This window comes from Jaculus jaculus, chromosome 8, assembly GCF_020740685.1.
Source record: "Jaculus jaculus isolate mJacJac1 chromosome 8, mJacJac1.mat.Y.cur, whole genome shotgun sequence".
In the NCBI taxonomy this organism is placed as follows: Eukaryota; Metazoa; Chordata; class Mammalia; order Rodentia; family Dipodidae; genus Jaculus; species Jaculus jaculus.
In genome coordinates this window covers 80,276,746-80,299,308 of record NC_059109.1, presented here as the reverse complement: position 1 = coordinate 80,299,308, position 22,563 = coordinate 80,276,746, and the positions used below count along the sequence as shown (strand labels likewise).

At 38.0% G+C, this 22,563-nt stretch overlaps 1 protein-coding gene across 1 annotated transcript; it reads right to left on the bottom strand.

Annotated features, from left to right (window-relative positions):
• Window positions 1–4,145: 4,145 nt before the first annotated feature.
• On the bottom strand, window positions 4,146–21,012 carry LOC101606289 (the record flags this gene model as incomplete). The annotated part of the gene is given in 3 exon segments (XM_012949420.1): window positions 4,146–4,322; window positions 13,440–13,588; window positions 21,000–21,012. Coding segments are annotated over 3 exon segments (339 nt in total), but the record flags the coding sequence as incomplete, so codon positions are not given.
• Window positions 21,013–22,563: the final 1,551 nt, after the last annotated feature.

The following is a 22,563-nucleotide window of genomic DNA, read 5'->3' as shown; positions in this document are numbered from 1 at the left end:
AAGAAAGTGTGGGGGGGAGGGAGGGAATTAACATGGGATTTTTTTTATAATCATGGAAAATGCTAATAAAAATTTTAAAAAAAATAATAATAATATTAAAAAATAGACTCAGACTACTCAAGCCCATGCAGTGTACACCATGCTGATTTCTATAACTAAAAGAAAGACTGCCAATCCTGTGTACCAATAATGAAAAATTTCTCAGAAGAAAATATTTATAGTATTGAAATTAATTTTTAATATGTCACAGTACTTTAGTAACAAGTTATATTTCTTAAGAAATAAAGAGGTGGTTAGACATGTCTAGGAAATAAAATTGTATCTATTATCTAATTAATGTTCCAATATGGCATTATACACAAGTAAAATGCCAAACTCAGCAAAATTTGTAGTATGTAGCATATATAGGAAGTTATCAAAATTATCTATGTGTCATGGAATATTTTCTTGCTACATTTATTTCCATAATAAAAAGATGTTATATATTGGTAACATTGAAGTATTTTCTGTAAACTTTTCATAGAATTTGGAATATCTGTAAACAATTTTCCTTAATTTTTTAAGTGGTAGGAATCAAACCCAGTGTTTTCCATGCTATGAAAGCATTTTATTACTGAAGTATATCTCATCAGTCTCAAAATTTCTAAGGAAACTTTTTTTCCAGACTGAATATACTTTTCTAAAATAACTCTTCTGATATACAGTGAAATAGTTTTTCCTGGTAAGGTTTTGCCTCATTTAATATAGTCGTCTTTTTTAAATAATATTTTTATTTATTTTCAATCAGAGAGAGATTGGGGGGGGTAATGTATGCACCAGGACTTCCTGCCACTTCAAATGAACTCCAGATGCATGTGCACTTTATGTATATGGCATTATGTGGACACTGGGGAGTTGAACCCAGGTCTTTAAGCTTTTCAGGGAAGTGTCATAACCACTTAGCCAACTCTCTAGCCCCTAGATACATTTTAGATCTTCATTTCTTTTTTTTTTTTTTTTGCATTTTCTTGTTAGAAATTCATTACTTCTAGATGAAGAATGTCTCTCTTATACCAGGGTCCTCCAATCTATGAGTTTCTGATGACTAAAATGGTTTTAATTTTGAATATCCTACTATTCATTAGTTTTCTAAATTTTCTCATGCAAATCTTGATGTTTTATAAAATTGTGAATAAGGAATTTGTCTCTATATTCACTTCCATCAAGGAGTTTCCACTTTATAAATATTATAATTTGCCAACTATAATACTTGCCAATTATAATACAATTAATTGCAATTGTGAACACTTATATAAACTCTTTTTTAAAAAACCTAATGGCTTGGGCTAAGAAGATAGCTTCACAGGTAAAGGCTTGTGAATCCTGATGGCCCCTGGTTAATTCCCTAGTACCCATGTAAAGCCAGATGCACAAAGTGGCACATGTATCTGGAATTTGTTTACAGTGGCAAAGGCCCGTGGCATTCTCATTCTCTTTCTGTCCTTGTTAAATAAATAAATGAATAAATATCCTTAAAAAACCTGATGGTATAATTTAGGGGGAATGCTCAAATTATGGTCTCAGCTACCCAGACAGCTAAGGTGGAAGAGTCACATAAGCCCAGGCTTTCTAACATAGTGGTAACTGGGCAATATAAGAATCCTACCTCTCTGGGTGTGGTATCACATGTCTTTAATGCCAGCACTCAGGAGGCAGAGGTAAGAGGATCACTGTGAGTTTGAGGCCAGTCTGAGAGTCCGGAGTGAATTCCAGGTTAGCCTGGGATACAGTGAGACCCTACCACAAAAAAAACAAAACCAAAACCAAAATCAAAACCCAAAAAAAGAATCCTACCTCAAAATAAATGACTTGCTGCTAAAAAAAATTTCACAGAAATTGTTGAATTTAGTATCCAGGGCATAAAAAATATTTCTCTGTAGATTGCCTGGCTTACATCACACACTCACAATGTTTATGTTCAATCTGAGTTTTGGGGTATAAAATGAGAAGACCTGATTAGTTTCTCTTCTATATGATTTTGTTGATTTCTCCCAAGTTGACTTTTGAAAGAAAATTTCTTACATGCAATTTATGTTTCTCATTTGCGTAGCTGTGACTTCCAAATGAATGTTTTCCCACACTCACTACATTCATCTTGTTTGTATCCTAAATGAGTTCTCATGTGGACAATGAGGTATGACTGGCTGCTAAAGGCTTTCCCACATTCACTGTAGCTATAGGTTTTCTTTCTCCTGCATGAGTTCACTGATGTGAAATGAGATGATGTTTTAAAGACTCTGCCACATTCCTTGTATTCACAAGGATTTTTTTTCCTATATGGATTCTGTGATGCACAATGAGTTGTGAATTGAAACTGAAGGATTTTCCACATACACTGCACTCATATTTTCTTTCCTGAAGGTGTTTGCATATGTACAGTGAGGTATGGTTTACTCCTAAAGGCTTTTCTACATTAATTTCACCCACATGGCTTTATTCCTGTATGACTTTTCTGATGTACAATGAGCTGTGACTTCAGGCTAAAGGCTTTTCCACTCACTGCATCCATAGGGCTTTATTTCAATGTGAGCTATGTGATACACAGGAGTTATGACTTAAATATAAAGGTTTTCTCACATTCAGTACAACTACAGGGTTTCTCTTCTGTATGAGTTCTCTGATGTACAATAAGCTATGACTTTGTATTAAAGTCTTTCCTACATTCATTGCATTGAAAGGGTTTCTTTCCTCTGTGAATTCTTTGATGTATAATGAGCTGTGATTTCAAACCAAAAGCCTTTCCACAGTTACTGTCCTGATAGGGTTTCTCCTCTGGATGAATTTTCTGGTGAGGAATGAACTGGTATTCTCTACTTAAGGGTTTCTCACATTTATGGCATTCACAGGGGCTCACTCTTATGTGACTCTTCTGGTTTATAATGAGTTCTAAATTAAAACTGAAGGTTTTCCCAAAATCATTGAATTCATGAAATGTCTCTCCTATATGAGTCCTCACGTGTCTAATGAGGTGTGACTTTCTCCAAAAAGCTTTGCTGCATTCATTCCACATACAGAGTTTCATTCTAATGCGACTTCTCTGATGCACAATGGGCTATAACTTTAAACTTTCCCACAGTGAATTTATCCATGGGGCCTTACTCCTGTGTGAATCCCTGATGTACAACAAACTGACTTGAATGTGAAAGCTTTTCCACATTTGTTACAACTCCAGGGTTTCTCTCCTGTATGAATTCTCTGAGGTACCAGAAGGTATGACTTCATATTAAGAGTTTTCTGACATTCACTACATTCATATGGTTTTTCTCCTGTGTGAATTCTCTGATGTATAATCAGCTGTGATTTCAAACCAAAAACTTTATCACATTCATTATATCCATAGGGTTTCTTCCCTGAATGATTTCTTTGATGAGAAACAAGCTATTTTTCCTACTGAAGAGTTTCCCACCTTCATAGCATTCATGGTGATTCTCTCTTGTGTGAGGTTTATGATGCATAATCAGTTGTAAATTGAAACTAAATGTTTCCTCACTTTCACTGCATTCATGTAGTTTCTCTCCTATATAAGCTTTATAATAAGGCATGACTTACTGCTAAAGTCATTCTCATTCTCCCTGTTCACATAGGGTTTCTCTTTTGTATAAGTTTGCTGATGCCCTACAAGGTCTGACTTGCTGTTGAAAGCTTTCCCATAATGACCGTATTTAAAGGGTTTTTCTCCTTTACATACTTTTTGGCACATAAATTGTGACTTCTTGTTAACAGTTGTTCCAGATTAATTCCCTTAATAGGAATTAATGATTTTTAATATTTGTAATGAAATAATGATGTACTGTATACATAAAACCCACTAGGAGGGCCTGGAGGGATGGCTTAGCAGTTAAGGTATTTGCCTGAAAAGCCAAAGGTCCCAGATTCAATTCCCCAGGACCCATGTTAGCCAGATGCACAAGGAGGCACATGTATCTGGAGTTCATTTGCAGTGGCTGGAGGCCATAGCATGCCCATTCTCTCTCTCTCTCTCTCTCTCTCTCTCTCTCTCTCTCTCTCTCTCTCTCTCTCTGTCAAATAAATATAATAAATAAAATATTTTTTTTAAAACTCACTAGGATGTTTTTCAGCAAGATCATGAACATCTATACTATATTTCAAACTCTTTCCAAGTGTGCCACATTTATGAAGCTTTTGTCTTGAACAAACATCATCTGTAGCAAGAGGACACAATTTTCCCACTACTGTGCATTCACAGCTTTCTGCCATTCTCTTGAACTTGCCTTGATTTTCCTGCTGCCTTTCCAGCTGATCATCATTTTCCAACATTTTGTCTAGAAGTGAAAATAGTCAGTCCTATGTTAAAAATAACTATATGATCTAGGTATACTGTAAAATTGCATTAGAGTTTTTCCTATAGTTAAAAATATCAGGTGTAAATGTGCCAAGTATACTACAAATTGGAAAAAACAAACAGAGAGAAGGGGAGAGAATAATAATAATAAATTAATAAGCAGTTACGATGGTTTTAAGACATAAAATTGTGTATAATAGATAATAAGAGAAATCTAAGTTTAACAATGAAGATAATGTACAGATGTTTTAAAGGTATCTCTGAGCATTAGTGTCATTTAACCAATAACTACTGAATGGCTATTATGTACCAAATACTATGAAAGCCCTAAATAAATGACAGAGACACTGCATACTATTTCTCAGTCCTTATGTAAGTGTCCCACTGAATATCTAGGCCAATGTATGCAAACAAGCCCACAAGGAACAGGATTACAAAATTTCAGAATATTTAGGTTAAGAAGCAGTTCTTGCAGGGCATGGTGGCATGCCTTTAATCTCAGTACTTGGGTGGCAAGAGGTAGGAGGATCGCCATGAGTTCAAGGCCACCCTGAGACTACATAGTGAATTCCAGGTCAGTCTGGGCTACAGTGAGACCCTACCTTGAAATCTTCCCCTCCCCCCAGCAAAAAAGAAGCAGTTCTTAAATGTTTCCAGAGGAAAGTAAAACAGTTTCACATGATAGAACAAAAATTAGAATGACATTGGCTTTCATTAATTATACCAAAAGAACAAAACCAAAGCACTGAGAGCAAAAATTTTTCAGAGGCACAGGTCACCAAATTTGTATCATCTGTACTATTCATAAGAAGCAAGTGCAGGAGTTATTCCACCACAAAACACACACACACACAAAAGGATGACAGAGCATAGCAAAAACAAAATGTACACCACAGAAAGAAATTGACCACTGGGCCTTGATCAAAACCAGCTTAATCTAAAGCTTGTCAGAATGATTTGGGAATGACTTTATCAGGAAGATGAAATGGAAGTAGTAATTTGAATGTTTTAAAATAAAATGGGTTTGGATAAGAATCAGCTGTACAACACTTTCCTAGCATGAGTGAATCTGGGTTCCATCCTCAGTTCACATACACAGAATAGTAAAATCAGCAATAAGACAGAAGATCAAGTCCTCAGGAACAGCCGCAAAAGCAAAACATTGGAGGTTTGCAAGAAAACAGGTACTGTAAATCTAGAGGTCTCAACGTAACATAATAACCACAATGACAGATAGAAACTTCATCGATAATTGAAATTTAGAGATAGTAGGCACACTCCTATCTGAGTTTGCTGTAATACAATTGCAAGTAAGTAGTTTTTCTGCCTGCTAAATCTGACTTCTCTTCATATTGTACCAAATGAACAAATTACATTTCTCCAAATATCAATACCTAACTTGTACAGTACTTTCCCTTGATGTATTATGAAATAAGCATGACCACTTCTGGCTACCACCATGGCTTGGGAAAGAGAATTACTGATTCTTGAAGAGTCTTATAATCAAAACTGTCCCCATCAAGAAAAGAGGACAGTAGCAACATGCCCTAGGAACCAAATTGTCCATGTCTGTTGTCATCACTAGCCATATGCTTTCAGAGTCTGTGGATTTTGCTAAAGCTATCCTGACCATCAAATCCATCCCTGTACTTTTCCAACCCTTCTGTTTGTTTCCAGTTCAACATCTGCCCTCATCCTTCTTTGGTACCTACTATACTGATCTTCAACAGGAAATCTTCTGTATCTTCTGTTGAGCACCCTTTTCACAATACTAATAGCAAAAATAACATTGTAATTGGTACCTTGAAGGAACATTCAAAGAATTTAAGAATCCAAGACAAGATGCCAAGACCAGTGACTAAAGGGCAGGACCCTTTCTTTTTCTTCTTTAATTTAAGACTGGGCCTCATGCAGTTCTGGCTGACTTCAAACTGACTATGTAGCAGAGGATAATTTCAACTCTGATTTTTCTGCTTTCAACCTTCCAAGTGCTGGGAATACAGGCGTACATCACCAGTGCTGGGTTTTATATATTGCCAGAGATCAAATACAGGGCTTTATGCATACTAGGCAAGTACTCTTAACAGCTGAGCTACACTGTTAGCCAAAACACAGGAAACATTAAGTTTAAGGATTAGTAAACACTGGACTAGTGAGACTGCTCATAGGGTAAAGGCACTTGCTTTCAAAACCTCCCCCACGTGTTCACAAAGTGGTGCATGTATCTGGAGTTCATTTGCAGCAGCAAGAGGCCCTGGCTCAATTGTTCTCTCTTTCTCTTCCCTCACAAATAAATTAATAAAAAGGAAAAGATTAGTGAAACATGATTGAAAACTATATGAAACAGGATTGTGGACTGTAGGCCATCCCTGAGATCCCAAATCTGCACTAGCAAATAATTCTGAAGCTAGAGAAAAATATGTCCCAACAACCATGCCAGTTTTACCACTGCAGGTAGCAGAGAGGAAATGAGATAGCAGAAACAAGGAATTACCAAGGCTACACTCACTGGTGAAGACACACTAGGCAAGACCTGTTTGACCAAGATTTCAAAGCATTATAAATCATGTAAGATCATCTGCTGCTATTCTCCTGGATTAGAACTCCTGTGGTACTAACTCAGGAATTCCTTCTACCATTCTATACTTTGTTGGTTTTATGTGGTACATCTTAATGGGTACTCAGACCTTAAAAAGAATGAGGCCTTCCCAGGAATAGGACACCAGACTTGCATTAATGCAGAATCAGAATGACAACCTGAGCTAAGGAATACTTCTAAAGATGGTTGACTGGTAAGAGGGAGGACAGAGTGCTGCTTAGTCAGAGAACAGGAAGCATAGACCGTATTGCCTTACCAATGTTTCTTTTTTGTTTGTTTGTTTTTCCTAGTGTGTAAAAACCTGAGATTTTATTCCCACCCTTCAGGTAATATGCTTTGTCAGGAAAATGACAACCTAACTCAACCTCCACTCCAAGGTTAAAAAAAAATACAAAACTCAATTTAGTGATAATTCCAGTTCCCTGCTAAAGTCATCTTTGCACAGGGACACAATAAAAACAGACTAAGACATGATAAAACTGGGGGCTTGAGTTGGAGAGATTGCTTAGTGGTTAAGGCACATGCCTGTGAAACCTAAGGATGCAGATTTGATTCTCCAGGTCCTACATAAGCCAGATGCACATGGCATGTGCATGCATCTTGAGTTTGTTTGCAGTAGCTGGAGGCCATGGAGTGCCAATTTTCTCTCTCACTCTCTCTTCCCCCAGCCCCTATCTCTAATAAATAAATATAAATAAATCTTTAATAAAAAAGAAACTTGGGGCTTTCTAGTGTAGGTGTTACCACTTGCTGGAATCATATGGAGAAAAAGTCCTTTCTCATCATGTTGGCCACTGTTATATCTATCTGTGTCAACTGAAAGTATAACAGCCACAAAAGAAAGTGCTTAATTTGGAATTAATTAAAATTTGTACCTGGAATCTGGGCATGGTGGCACATGTCTTTTTAAAAATAAATTTTATTTATTTATTTATTTATTTATTTATTTATTTATTTATTTATTTCCAAGCAGAGAGAGAGAGAGAATGGGTATGCCAGGGCCTCTAGCCACTGCAAATGAGCTCCAGATGCATGGGCCCCTTGTACATCTGGTTTACATGGGTTCTGAAGAATCAAACCTGGGTCTTTTGGCTTCACAGGCAAATGCCTTAACCGATAAGACATCTCTCCAGCCTGGCACATGCCTTTTGATCCCAACACTCAGGATGTAGATGTAGGAGGATTACTGTAAGTTTGAGGCCAGCCTGAGAATACATAGTGAATTCCAGATAAGCCTGGGCTAGAGTGAGACCCTACCTCAGGAAAAAAAAAAAGAACTTGTAGCTGAAGCCAGGCATGGTGGTACATTTGGAAAATAAAGGCAGGAGGATCAAGTGTTCAAGTGTAGCTTCAGCTACATTGTGAGCTCAAGAGTTGGCTGAACTTCATAAAGCCCATTCCCGAATTAAAAAACAAAAAAATATCCAGCTGAAACAATTTCAGATGCTACAAGGATTAACTGTGAATTTAGCCTGTCACTAAATAAACAGACTGTCTGAGGAAACATACCTGGCAGTATTATCTAAGACAAACTAGTATAAAAAGAGTTAATGTAATAAATTTGGCTATTAAGTAAAACAATTTATACCTAGTGCCACATTGCCAGGAAAAAGAAGTGAAAACAAGCCTGGAGAGATAGTTCATAGATACAGTGCTTACCACTCAAGCAATAGTACCCGTGATCACACTGGGTCTATAATACTAGCAGACTATTGCAAGTTGAGAGACAGAAACAGAATTTCCCAGAAGTTACCCAAAGGAACACAGCAGTGAAAAATGAAAGACAAACAAGGTGGAAGGTGAGGATTCCCCAACAACCAAGCCTATAAGCTCTATAAAAGTGCCATGGCACATGTGCATTGCACATATACACACAACCCAGAAGGCGGCATGTGGGTATGAAGCAATGGAGAAATGCTTCTGATTTCCCAAAATTAAGCCAGGGAGTGGCAGGGATTCAACTAGAGCTAGGAGTCATGAGGAAATAAGGATCTGCCGGGTGTCAAGAGGGCAGATGCAGTTCTGGCTGACTTCAAACTGACTGGGGTTATGGAAAGAAGGGACTGGCAAAGACGGGAATGGTGAAGACTTTAAGTGATTCAGATATGCTAAGAAGGACTGAGTAAGGATATTATTACAATCAACATGGGCAGGCATAAGGGGCAGGATCTTCCCAAGAGAATTCAAAGACAAGGAAGAAAATTGTAATTATAGTTGTTGAATTTAAGGATATGGAGATCATATATATGTATGTATGTATGTATATATTACCAAAATAGGAGGAGTAAGTCATAACAACTGAAAATAAAAAGAGGAAATCTGGCTTCATAATAAAAAGAATCTACTACCCAAAGTACCAACAGGAAGCCAAGGTATCAGGAGAAAGAGAGAAATACAGAGAGAACATGGTTATAAATGAGAAAAACAGTGCAGGAGGGAGCAGTTAACATCTAAAACCACTCCAATCCTCAGTAAGAAAGAGGATCCAAGTGTCTCCTCTACTCACCTGGAGGACTCTGGTAGGGAACATGGGCCTGCATCATCCACAGTTCTCCTTGTTCCAGGAAGGCATCACCTACCCACAGCCACCAGGTGGCTATAGTTCTCCAGCATTACACTCCTATACAAATTCTTCTGTGCTTGGTTCAAACGTTTCCACCCTTCCCTGGTAAAAGGCACACACATAACCAGGAATTACAGTGGTCTCTGGAAATGGAAGATACCCATTCAATGATACATTATTTTACAGAATTTATGGAAAGTAACAATCTGTTCGGAATGTTCACTATTTATACTTTGTGAAAAAAAAATCACATATTGAAAATATCTAAATCAGCTACCTGATTATTCAGACTTGTGAGCTGGGGTAGCTTCTTTTGTAAAGCTTCAGGTTTCTTATGAATCACCTACACAGGTTCTCTAGACATGGACCTCCGGCACTAAAGGCAAACAAAGGCCTACTGGCCACCCTCCAACTATAACTGTTCTTGACCTCTAGATGCCACATAGTGAGGTACAGGTGATATAAAAATGAATGAAACTAAAAAAAAAATGAATGAAATATAACTTTGTCCCATCCTCAAGAGGCACTCATCTTGGCAGAGGGAAACAAATTTAAATACATGTCAATACAACTCGGAGCTGAAGAAGTAGGACAGAAGAACAAGAGTGTAACAAAGACACAAAAGAGGAACTAAGCAAGGGTGCTTGACAGTGACCATGGAGTCTATGCAAAGGCCCTATAGCAGTGATACTAGAGAAGACATTTAAAACCTGATGTACTCAAAATCATTAGTTTTAAGTATCAGCCAGCTTGTGGAACCAAAAATCTAGACAGGGTGAATAATTAAAGATGCTCAACATCAAGTACTTAGAGAAATTCCAATTCAAACAGTACGTCATGGCATGGCTTCCACCTGCTCAGGATGCTGAAGTAGGAGGATGACTTGGGGACCAAAAATTAAACTCCAATCATGGCAGTACAGAAATCTTAGAATAAGCAAGCAAGCAAACAAACAAACAAAACTAATGCCACAATGAAATACCACTACACACCTATCAGAGAGGCTAAAACAGGCCACTGACAACATCAAATACTGAAGAGGATATGGAGCAATAGAAACTTTCATTCAGCACTGGTGGGAATAAAATGGCACAGCCATTCTAGAAAATGGTTTGGCAGATTATTATAGCTAAACATACCTTTTTATACTTTATTTATTTACGAGATACAAATAGGAAAAAAACAGAAATAAAAAGAGATACAAACAGAGAGAGTGAGTATTGGTGCACCAAGGCCTCTTGCCACTGCAAACAAACTCCAGATGTATGTGTCACTTTGTGCATCTGGCTTTACATAGGTATTATAGAATCAATCCTAAGCCATCAGGCTTTGCAAGCAAGTACCTTTAACCACTGAGCAATCTCTCCAGCCTGCTGAACTCTTACTAATAATTGTGCTTCTAGGTTCTTGCCTAAAAGAAATAAAATCTATGGGAAGAAAAAAGTTGTACATTCAATATATCAGAAATGAGAGACTATTACTATAGTAATCCCACAGACATGAAAAGGCTAATAGCTTCATCACTAAATTCAGTATCTTAACATGAAATGTTCATATTCCTTTAAAAATAAAAATTTCCGCCGGTGTGGTGGCACATACCTTTAATCCCAGCACTCGAGAGGCAGAGGTGGGACAATCGCCATGAGTTCAAGGCCACCCTGAAACTCCATAGTGAATTCAGGTCAGCCTGGGCTAGAACAAGCCCCTACCTCGAAAAACCAAAAAAAAAAAAAAAAAAAAGGCCAGTCTGTTGGACTTGCCTCAAAAAAAAAAAATCCACACTGACTCCAAAATAGATAACCTTAGGTTGAGGTGCAGATCAATGGCAGAGAACTAACCTAGCATGCACAAATTCCTGGGTTTGATCCTCAACACCAACAAAACAAAACAAAATAAATACCTCAATGCACACTGGCTTTTTAAGAAAAAAATGACATGACTGTTTATAAAGCACCCAGGCCCCTACAAAACCTCCTAGACATGAGGTTAGCACAGTAATAGAACCTGGGTCAGAGCACAGAAGCTGGCTGTACATCTATATAATAGCAGCAAATAATGGAAATTTGAAAATAGTAAAGCACTACTGTTTACAACAGTCCCAATGAAACATGAACAAAGGTATAAATTTAAAATGCATGGAGTTTGTTTGCAGTATAAAATATTAAAGAAAAAACAGTGCTAGAGATATAGCTCAGTGGTAGAGCACATGCCTACTCTGTTCAAGGTGTTGGGCTCAACTTCTAGGACTACCAAAACCAACCAAATATAAGTAAATAAATAATACCTTTAAGCAAACAGTGAATGCTAGCTATTGCTGCAAAGACCGAAGAACTTGTGGAAAGGGTTACTACTTTCTAAAATCGATTATGAAACCATAAATGCATAAGAGATGAAAAGATGGATCCTATGGTGAAGCAAGTACAACAAAAGACTAACAATAAATACCACTGGTGAAACTCTTTTAGCTCTGCCCTATGAATACTTTTATAACAAAAATGTTTGCATCAAAAGAAGAACTCATGTCCAATCTAAATATGTATTTCTGTGTCAGACTTGTTTTAACTTTAATATATATTAACTAAAGACAAAGATCCTGATATTTACTCTTGTTAAAATGAAAGGTCTATAGGCATATATCCAAAGGAATCATCTCATTTCCTTAGAAGTACGTGCTCAACCATGTTTATTGCCACTCAATTTATAATAGCTGGGAAATGGAACCAGCCTAGATGTCCCTCAACTGATGAGTGGATAATGGAGATGTGGCACATTTATACAATGGAGTTCTACTCAGCGGTAAAGAAAAATGAAGTTATGAAACTTGCAAAAAAATGGATGGACCTAGAAAGGATTATACTAAGTGAGGTAACCCAGGCCCAGAAAGCCAAGCGCCACATGTTCTCTCTCATATGTGGATCCTAGCTACTGATGATTGTGCTTCTGCGTGAAAATGAAAATACTTAGTAGCAGAGGTCAGTAAGTTAAAAAGGAGACATAAAGGGAAGAGAAAGGAAGGGAGGAGGGTACTTAATAGGTTGATATTGTATATATGTAAGTACAATGATTGAGATGGGGAGGTAATATGATGGAGAATGGAATTTCAAAGGGGAAAGTGTCGGGGGGGAGGGAGGGAATTACCATGGGATATTGTTTTATAATCATGGAAAATGCTAATAAAAATTAAAAAAAAAATAAAAATAAAATAAAATGAAAGGTCTAACAGGGTGTGGTGATGTACACCTTTGATCTCAGCATTCATGAAGTAGGGGATTGCTGTGAGTTCAAGGGCACCCTGAAATGACATAGTGAATTCCAGGTCAGCCTAGGCTACAGCAAGACCCTACCTCAAAAAAAAAAAAAAAAAAAAAAAAAAGGAAAGTCTAAAATTAAGGATTGGAGTCTGAAATTCTGTATTTATATGAATTTCCAGAACAGAACCAACTTATATTATGTAAATGCATCAATAAGAGAATACTCATAAAACACATAATAATTTTGTAGGGAGGGATGAGAAAGCTGAGTATGTGGGAAATAGGATATATAAAGGTAGTCAGAGGACCTCACATGAACCAGTGATATATAAAAAGGCCATGAACTGAGAAGTCATCAACTTAACCTTCTGATCTAAATAAAGATATTGGCCTCTGTCCCCATTTAAAAAAATAATAATAATAGAGGGCTGGAGAAATGGCTCAGTTGTTAAAAGCACTTGCTTTTAAACCTGGACAGCCCAGCACCCACATAAAAGCCAGATGCACAAAATAGCACATGCAATATAGAGTTTGTTTACAGGGGCAGGAGGACTGGTGTGCTCATGCTCACTCTCTCTGCCTCCTTTCTTTCTCTTTCTTAACTAATAAATAAATAAAAATACATTATGATGATGATGATGATGATGATGAAAGGAAGTAGGACTGAACTAACTAGGAAGTTACCCAGGACACTAGGACTTGATCTCCTTGGTGACTTTTCTGCCTCTGCTGAGCTATTCCAGGGAAAGGCCTATATTTGGGGGTCCCTTGGCAAAGAATGGATGCCTGTCCTTGGAGTTTTTGATTCCCATCATATGAACTGTCTCCTTCCTACAGAGATAGAACCTATGAACTCAAGAGGAAATTCTTTATAGAGCACTTTTCCTTTGCCACTATCTTGGTTTCTGGCTGATGGCTTAGTTTCCTTGAAGGCCAGGCTGGTCATTCTGCAGACTGTGATCAGCAGCACTATAGATCAAAGATATTAGTAAATGGAAGGAACGAGAGAAGTTTCAGCTAGAAAGAGAGCAGGACCCAGAAGAGGCTTATTCACAAAATGACTGCAGCAACAAAATGAGAAAAGAGGAACACTGGAAAACATTCAGTTGCAGGAAACACAGGCATAGGGTAGAGACTCTGCACTTCTGAGCCCTTCATGATATCAACAGAAGCAGGATCCTCTAAACTGCCTGTCTCTCTCTCTCTTTCTAATAAATACTTCAAGTTTTTTTTTTTAATGGCTTTGAAAGTAGATGCCTAAACAAATAGAAAATGTGAAATATCAAAACTAGAAATGACTGAAAAATGAAAACTGAGAACTGATGATTAAACTATAAGGGGCATAGAACTAATAGCCACAGAAGTCTGAAGACAGTAAAATGAAAAGTGAACAAAGCCTGACTAAGGAAGAAATTAAGATACCAATGGCTATGGGTACAGCTCAGTGGAATAATAGCACTTGGCTGCATGAGCAAGGGCCTAGTTAGGATCCCTAACACCACAACACACACACTTTACCACAACAGAGAGGGAGAGAGAGAGAGAGAGAGAAAACAAACAATGATGAAATGCCTTATGAAAAGGAGGTGACTAGAAAATTAGTTAAACTACAGACCACCCTTCCACCAACACAAGGACAATTACATACTGAGGGAGAGGAAGGGAAACAATTGCTATATACCAATAGTGAATGATATATTTTGGGTAATAATGGCAAGATGAAAACTGGTATACATTTTTACTTTTACATAAAAGTTTACTTTTGTGTAAGAAAAGAGGAGGATGTTACATTTAAGTATGTATATGTCTGCAGTATAAATGGAATCAAGTGTTCTTTGGTTTCTTTTATTTTTTTTCACAATTTTAATTAACATTTTCCATGATTATAAAAAATATCCCATAGTAATACCCACCCATTCCCCCCCCCCGCACTTTCCCCGTTGAAATTCCATTCTCCATCATATTACCTCCCCATCTCAATCATTGTACTTACAATACCAACCTATTAAGTACCCTCCTCCCTTCCTTTCTATACCCTTTATATCTCCTTTTTAACTTACTGGCCTCTGCTACTAAGTATTTTCCTTCTCACTCAGAAGCCCAATCATCTGTACTTAGGATCCACGTATGAGGGAGAACACGAGGTGCTTGGTTTTGTGGGCCTGGGCTACCTCACTTTCCAGATGCATCCATTTTTCTGAAAATTTCATAACTTCATTTTTCTTTACTGCTGAGTAGAACTCCATTGTATAAATGTGCCACATCTTCATTATCCACTCATCATTTGAGGGACATCTAGGCTGGTTCCATTTCCCAGCTATTATAAATTGAGCAGCAATAAACATGGTTGAGCACTTACTTCTAAGGAAATGATGTGAGTCCTTAGTATATATTCCTAGGAGTGCTATAGCTGGGTCATATGGAAGATCAAGTTTTAGGTGTTTTAGGAACCTCCACACAGATTTCCACAGTGGCTGGACCAGATTGCATTTCCACCAGCAGTGTAGAAGGATTCCTCTTTTTCCACATCCCCACCAACATTCATGATCATTTGTTTTCATGATGGTAGCCAATCTGACAGGAGTGAGATGGAATCTCAATGTAGTTTTAATCTGCATTTCCCTGATTACTAGTGATGTAGAACATTTTTTTAGATGCTTATATGCCATTTGTATTTCTTCCTTTGAGAATGTTCTATTTAGCTCCATAGACCATTTTTTGATTGGCTTCTTTGATTCCTTATTATTTAACTTTTTGAGTTCTTTATATATCCTAGATATTAATCCTCTATCAGATATATAGCTGGTGAAGATTTTATCCCATTCTGTAGGTTGCCTCTTTGCTTTATTCACTGTGTCCTTTGCAGTGCAAAATCTTTGTAATTTCATGAGGTCCCAGTGGTTAATCTGTGGTTTCATTGCCGGAGCAATTGGGTTTGTATTCAGAAAGTCTTTGCCAAGACCAATATGTTGAAGGGGTTCCCCTACTTTTTCCTTTAGCAGTTTCAGAGTTTCAGGCCTGATGTTAAGGTCTTTAATCCATTTGGACTTAATTCTTGTGCATGGAGAGAGAGAAGAATCTATTTTCATCCTTCTGCAGATGTATATCCAGTTATCCCAACACAATTTGCTGAAGAAGCTGTCTTTTCTCCAATGAGTATTTTGGCATTTTTATCGAATATCAAGTGGCTATAGCTACCTGGACATACATCTGGGTTCTCTATTCTGGTCCACTGATCTACATGTCTGTTTTTGTGCCAGTACCATGCTGTTTGTGTTACTATGGCTCTACAGTATAGGTTAAAATCAGGTATGGTGATACCACCAGCCTTATTTTTATTGCCCAGTATTATTTTAGAAATTCGAGGTTTTTTGTGATTCCAAATGAGTTTTTGAATTGTTTTTTTCTATTTCCATGAAGAATGCCTTTGAAATTTTGATAGGGGTTGTAGCACTAAATGTGTAGATCGTTTTTGGTAAGATTGCCATTTTTACAATGTTGATTCTTAAAATCCAGGAACAAGGGATGTTTCTCCACTTTCTAGTGTCTTCTGCAATTTCTTGCTTGAGTGTTTTAAGGTTCTCAATGTAGAGATTCTTTACTTCCTTGGTTAGGTTTATTCCAAGGTACTTTATTTTCTGTGATGCAATTGTGAATGGGAGTGATTATCTGATTTCATCCTCTGTGTGTTTGTTGTTAGCATATAGGAAGGCTACTGATTTCTGTGTATTCATTTTGTATCCTGCTACATTAGGCTGTAGGTTTTTATTTATTTATTTATTTATTTATTTGAGAGCGACAGGCACAGAGAGAAAGACAGGTAGAGGGAGAGAGAGAGAATGGGCGCGCCAGGACTTCCAGCCTCTGCAAACGAACTCCAGACGCGTGCGCCCCCTTGTGCATCTGGCTAACGTGGGACCTGGGGAACCGAGCCTCGAACCGGAGTCCTTAGGCTTCACAGGCAAGTGCTTAACCGCTAAGCCATCTCTCCAGCCCATGGCTGTAGGTTTTGATCAGCTTTAACAGTTTGCTAGTAGTCTTTAGGGTCCTTTATATATGGAATCATGTCATCTGCAAACAATGATAACTTGATCTCTTCCTTTCCAATTTGTATCCCTTTTATGTGTGTCTCTTGCCTTATTGCTATGGTTAAGACTTCCAGAACTATATTAAATAAAAGTGGGGACAGTGGACACCCTTTTCTTCTTCCTGATTTTAGTGGAAAAGCTTCGAATTTTCCCACATTTAGTAATATGTTGGCTGTAGGCTTGTCATAAATAGTTTTTAAAAGCCGGGCGTGGTGGCGCATGCCTTTAATCCCAGTACTCGGGAGGCAGAGGTAGGAGGATTGCCATGAGTTCAAGGCCACCCTGAGACTACATAGTGAATTCCAGGTCAGCCTGGACCAGAGTGAGACCCTACCTCGAAAAACCAAAATAAATAAATAAATAAATAAATAAATAAATAAATAAATAAATATAAATAAATAGGTTTTATTATATTGAGATATGTTCCTTCTATTTCCAGTCTGTGTAGGACTTTTATCATGAAGGGATGTTGGATTCTGTCGAACACTTTCTCTGCGTCTAATGAGATGTTCATGTGATTTTTGCCCTTCAACACATTTATATAATGTATTACATTTATAGATTTGTGTATATTGAACCATCCCTGCATCTCTTGGATAAAGCCTACTTGGTCAGGGTGATTGATCTTTCTGACATATTCTTGTATTCCGTTTGCCAATATTTTGTTGAGAATTTTTGCATCTATGTTCATGAGGGAGATTGGTCTGTAATTTTCTTTTTTTTTTTTTCTACCTTTGCCTGGTTTTGGTATCAGAGTGATGCTGGCTTCATAGAAGGAGTTTGGTAGAATTCCTTCTTTTTCTAATTCCTGGAAAAGATTAAGAAGCAATGGTGTTACCTCTTCCTTGAAGGTCTGGTAAAATTCAGCAGTGAATCCATCCGGGCCTGAGCTTTTTTTAGTTGGGAGATTTTTGATAATCGTTTGGATCTCCATGCTTGTTATAAGTCTACTTAAGTGATTAAACTCATCTTGATTAAATTGAGGTAGGTCATATAAATCAAGGAAATCATTCATTTCTTAAAGATTTTCATACTTTGGAGTATATGCTTTTATAGTATGTCCCTATGATTTTTTTTTAATTTCTCTGGAATCTGTTGTGACGTTACCTTATTTATCTCTGATTTTATTAATTTGTGTCTCTTCTTTCTTTCTTTTGGTCACATTGCTAAGGGTTTATCAATCTTGATTATCCTTTCAAAGAACCAACTCTTCATTTCATTAATTAATTAATTAATTAATTCATTCATTCATTGTTTTCCTTGTTTCCATTTCATTAATTTCTGCCCTAATCTTTATTATTTCTTCCCGTCTACTGACTTTTGGTTTGCCTTGTTCTTCTTTTTCCAAGGCTTTAAGGTGAAGCATTTGGTCGTTTACCTGTGACCTTTCTTACTTCTTAATATAGGCACCTAAGGCTATAAATTTACCTCTTAGAACTGCCTTCATTGTGTCCCAGAGGTTTTGGTATGTTGTGTTCTCATTATCCTTTGACTCTACAAATTTTTTGATTTCCTTCTTGATTTCTTCATTGACCCAATCATCATTTAGTAGTGTATTGTTTAGTTTCCATGATTTTGTGTAGGCTCTATAGCCTTTCTTGCTACTAATTTGTAGTTTAATTCCATTGTGGTCAGATAGAAAGCAAGGAATTATTTCAACTTTCCTGTATTTTTTAAGGTTTCCTTTGTGTCTTAATATATGGTCTATCTTAGAAAATGTTCCATGTGCTGCTGAAAAGAAGGTATATTGTGCAGCATTTGGATGAAATGTCCTGTATATATCTGCTAGGTCCATTCCTTCTATGACCTCATTTAGTCCAGATGCCTCTCTGTTTATTTTTTCCCGGAATGAACTGTCAATTGATGAGAGTGGGGTGTTAAAGTCACCCACAACCACTGTGTTTGGTGTTATCTGTGTCCTTAGTTTTAATAGTGTTTGTCTGATAAATTTGGGAGCCCTTATGTTAGGTGCATATATGTTTAGGATTGTAATGTCCTCCTGTTCCTTATCTTTCTTGACTAACGTTGGACTGAAGTCTACCTTGTCACATATTAGTATAGCAACTCCTGCTTGTTTTCTAGGCCCATTTGCTTGAAACACCATTTTCCAACCTTTCATCCTAAGATAATGTCTATCCTTTGTAGAAAAGTGAATTTCTTGGAGACAACAAATTGTAGGATCCTGCTTTTTAACCCAGTCTGCAAACCATTGAGGCCATTGATATTATGAGATATTATTGAAAGGTGTGTATTTATGTTTGCCATTTTTTTTTTATGGTTCCGGTTCTACCTTTGCTCTCTTGTGTTAACTAGTATTTGAGTATTGCTTGTTTTTTCCAAGTTCCTTATTTGTATCCTTTACCTTTTCTTCAGCATGGAGGATTCTATCAAGTATTTTCTGTAGAGCTGGTGTTATCTTCAAATACTGCTTTAACCTGTTTTTGTCATGGAATGTTCTTATTTCTCTGTCTATTTGAATGGATAGCTTTGCAGGATAAAGTAACCTTGGTTAACAGTTGTTATGTTTCCTAACTTGGAATACATTACTCCAAGGCCTTCTGGCTTTTAAAGTTTGTGTTGAATGATCTAACTACTTTCAATATTTTTCTTTGGTTTGTGTGTTTGGTAGTTTGATTGTAATATGGTGAGGAGAGGTTCTTTCCAGGTTTTGCCTGGCTTGTATTCTAAAGGATTCCTGTATCTGCATTGGCACCTCTTTCCCAATTTGGGGGAAGTTTTCTTCTGTGATTTAGTTAAAGATGCCTACTATGCCTTTGGAGTGGAATTGGTCTCCTTCTACTATGCCCTGAATTCTTAATTTTATCTTTTCATAGTGTCCAGAATATCTTGAAATTCTCACTCATACTTTTCTATAAATTTGTCTTTCTCTTTGTTGGACTGTATTAGATCTGTCACCTGGTCTTCTAGCTTAGATATTCTGTCCTCTCCTTTCTCCATTCTACTGGTGAGATTTTCTACAGAGTTTTTTATTTCATTAACTGTGTTCTTCATTGCTAGTAATTCTGACTGGTTTTTCTTTATTATTTCTTTTTCCTTATTTATGTCTTGTATTGCCTTCTTTATTTCATTAAATTGGTGTCCTGCATCTTCTTTGATTTCTTCTTTGATTCCTTTGATTTGTTCCTTCACTTCTTTGAACATATTTACAATCATTCTTTTGAAATCTTTCTCAGGCATTTCCCCTAACTAGTTCTCACTGGAGGTCATTTCTGATGCATTAATACTTTTAGGTGGATATATACTGTCTTGCTTTTTAGTGTTTCTTGTGTTAAAATGTATATATTTTTGCATCTTGGAGTAAGTTATTGCTTGGATTTTCTAGCTAGCTGGGTATTAGCTGTATCAATTGATATGATATTATATAACTTCAGGGTAGGAGCTTAAGGTGTTAGGTGTGGCTCTTAAGACTTTCATAGTATCTACAAAGGTGTTCCTAGGGGTTGAGTTTCCCTGCTATGGGAGTGTTCAAGTGGGCTGAGTGGAATAAAATACAGGTAGATTCTAGAATTTAACTAAACACTGTACACATTCAATCAAAAACAGCACCGAGTATTTATGCAAGAGTACGTATTATAACAACCAGATCCTCTATCAACAAAGAGGTTAACATTTCTGGTCTGTTGAGGGATCCAAGTCAGCTTGTGACCAAAGGAGACCCTTCCCTGGTGCAATCCCAATTACCTTTTTGGATGGTTTTGGTCTCAGTCAAGTTGCTGGCTGAGTCATTGGGCTGCTATTCTGATTTCTGGAGCTAGGCACTGGCTTTTCCTTTGGGGAAAACCAAACCTGGCAAATGTGGTCCTGCAGATCGGCATCCCCGCTGCTGGAACTGCTACTACTGCTGCTGGGTCTGTTGCCACTGCTGCTGAAGCTGCTACTGCTCCATCCACCACTGCTACTGCTGTGTAGCTGCCACTGCTGGATCCGCCGCTGCTGCCACTGAAGCTGTTGCTGCTGGATCTGCCGCTGCTGCCGCTACTGGATCCACTGGTGCTGGTGCCACTGTTGCCAGTGCCAGAGCCACTGATGTTGCTGCTGGACTCTGCTCCTGTTAGGTCCTGCTGTCAGCTCAAATTGGCATGGCTGGGTCCTGGGACCACTGCTCTGTTCGCTGGAGCTGGGCACAGGTATTGGGGGAGGGGAGGGAGCCACAGCTGCTCTAGTTCTCTCACTGTTCCATGTGTTCTTCTACCTTGTGATCTTCTCCTTCATTGTTCACTGCTGCTCTCCCTTCACGTTTCTTGCGTTGTGGAGATCTTCATGTGAGTGGAAGCTCCCCTCACCTGGCTTTTCCTGCGGCTTGTGCCAAGCCTGGTGGCTTTCTGGTGTGCTGCTGCCGCCATGGTCGGCAGACCTGCTGGAACCACTTTTGCTGGCCTTTGCCAGCCTGTGTGGGCTCTGGATTCTCTGGATCTCTTCTGCTTCTCCACTGCCATTTCAATTTGCTATACACCTCACTTTTTAGTAAAAGTATGTATTTTGCTGAGTTTTTTTGGTCTTTTTCCCCATAGGCTGCATTGGTGTGGTACCTATGCCGCCATCTTAACTGGAAGTACCCTTGTTTGGCTTCTTTTTCTTCAAAATATTTTTTGTCATGTTCATTTCTTTATTTGAGAGTGACAGAGAGAAGGAGAGAGAGAGAGAGAGAGAGAGTGAGAGGGAATGGGCATGCCAGGGCTTCCAGGCACTGCAAAACGAACTCTAGATGCATGCGCCTCCTTGTGCATCTGGCTAATGTGGGTCCTGGGGAATCAAGCCTGGAGCCAGGGTCCTTTAGGCTTCACAGGCAAGCGCTTAACCGCTAAGCTATCTCTCCAGCCCTGTTTGGCTTCTTTAACTCAGTGTAATGCCACCTTGTCACAGTCCTTATCAATACTGTTTCTTTTATTGCTGAATAGTGCTGAATTTTGTTTGTATATTCAGTAAAGGGACATTAAGATTATTATTCTCTGGAGCCCAATGCTGACTCTCAGAATCTTTTCTACTTCATTCAATAATCTGTATTCATTCTGTATGGCGTAGCAAAGTATTACTCTGGAACTCTTTTGAAATTTTAACCAAATATCCTTTCCTAAGCTGAGTGTCATGGTACACACCTGTAATCCTAGCAGTTGGGAGGCAGAGGATCAGCAGTTTAAGGTCACAGTGAGCTACACAATGAGTTGGAGTCCAGAGAGTGGTATGAGACTCAAAAAGCAAAAAACTAAAATAAAAAAAAGGGACTGGAGAAATGACTCAGCAGTTAAGGCACTTGCCTGCAAATCTTAAGTACCCAAGTTTGATTCCCCAGTATCCACATAAAAGGCAGATACATAAAGTGGTGCATACATCTGGAATCTGTTTGCAGCACTTAGAACTCATTTTCTCTGTCTCCCATGTGTGTTTTCAAATAAATATACATATAGTTTTGGCTAATGCTTTTAGGTCCTTAGGTCCTAGAATCTGTTTTAGAGGTTTGTTTGATGCAGGGTCTTACCATCTCACATGTAGTTCAGGCTGTCCTTAAACTTGCAATACTCCTGTCTCAGCCTCCCAAGTACTGGGATTACAGGGACTCACCATGTCTAGTTTTTCTGTTTATTGAGAAATCCTCATCCTGCATCCAAAGGCAAGTAACCACACTCACCAAGTGACAGTACAGAGCCAGGCCCCTGGGCTTAAGCCCTGCCTCTGCTCTGAGCAGGACTGCCTCCGCATCT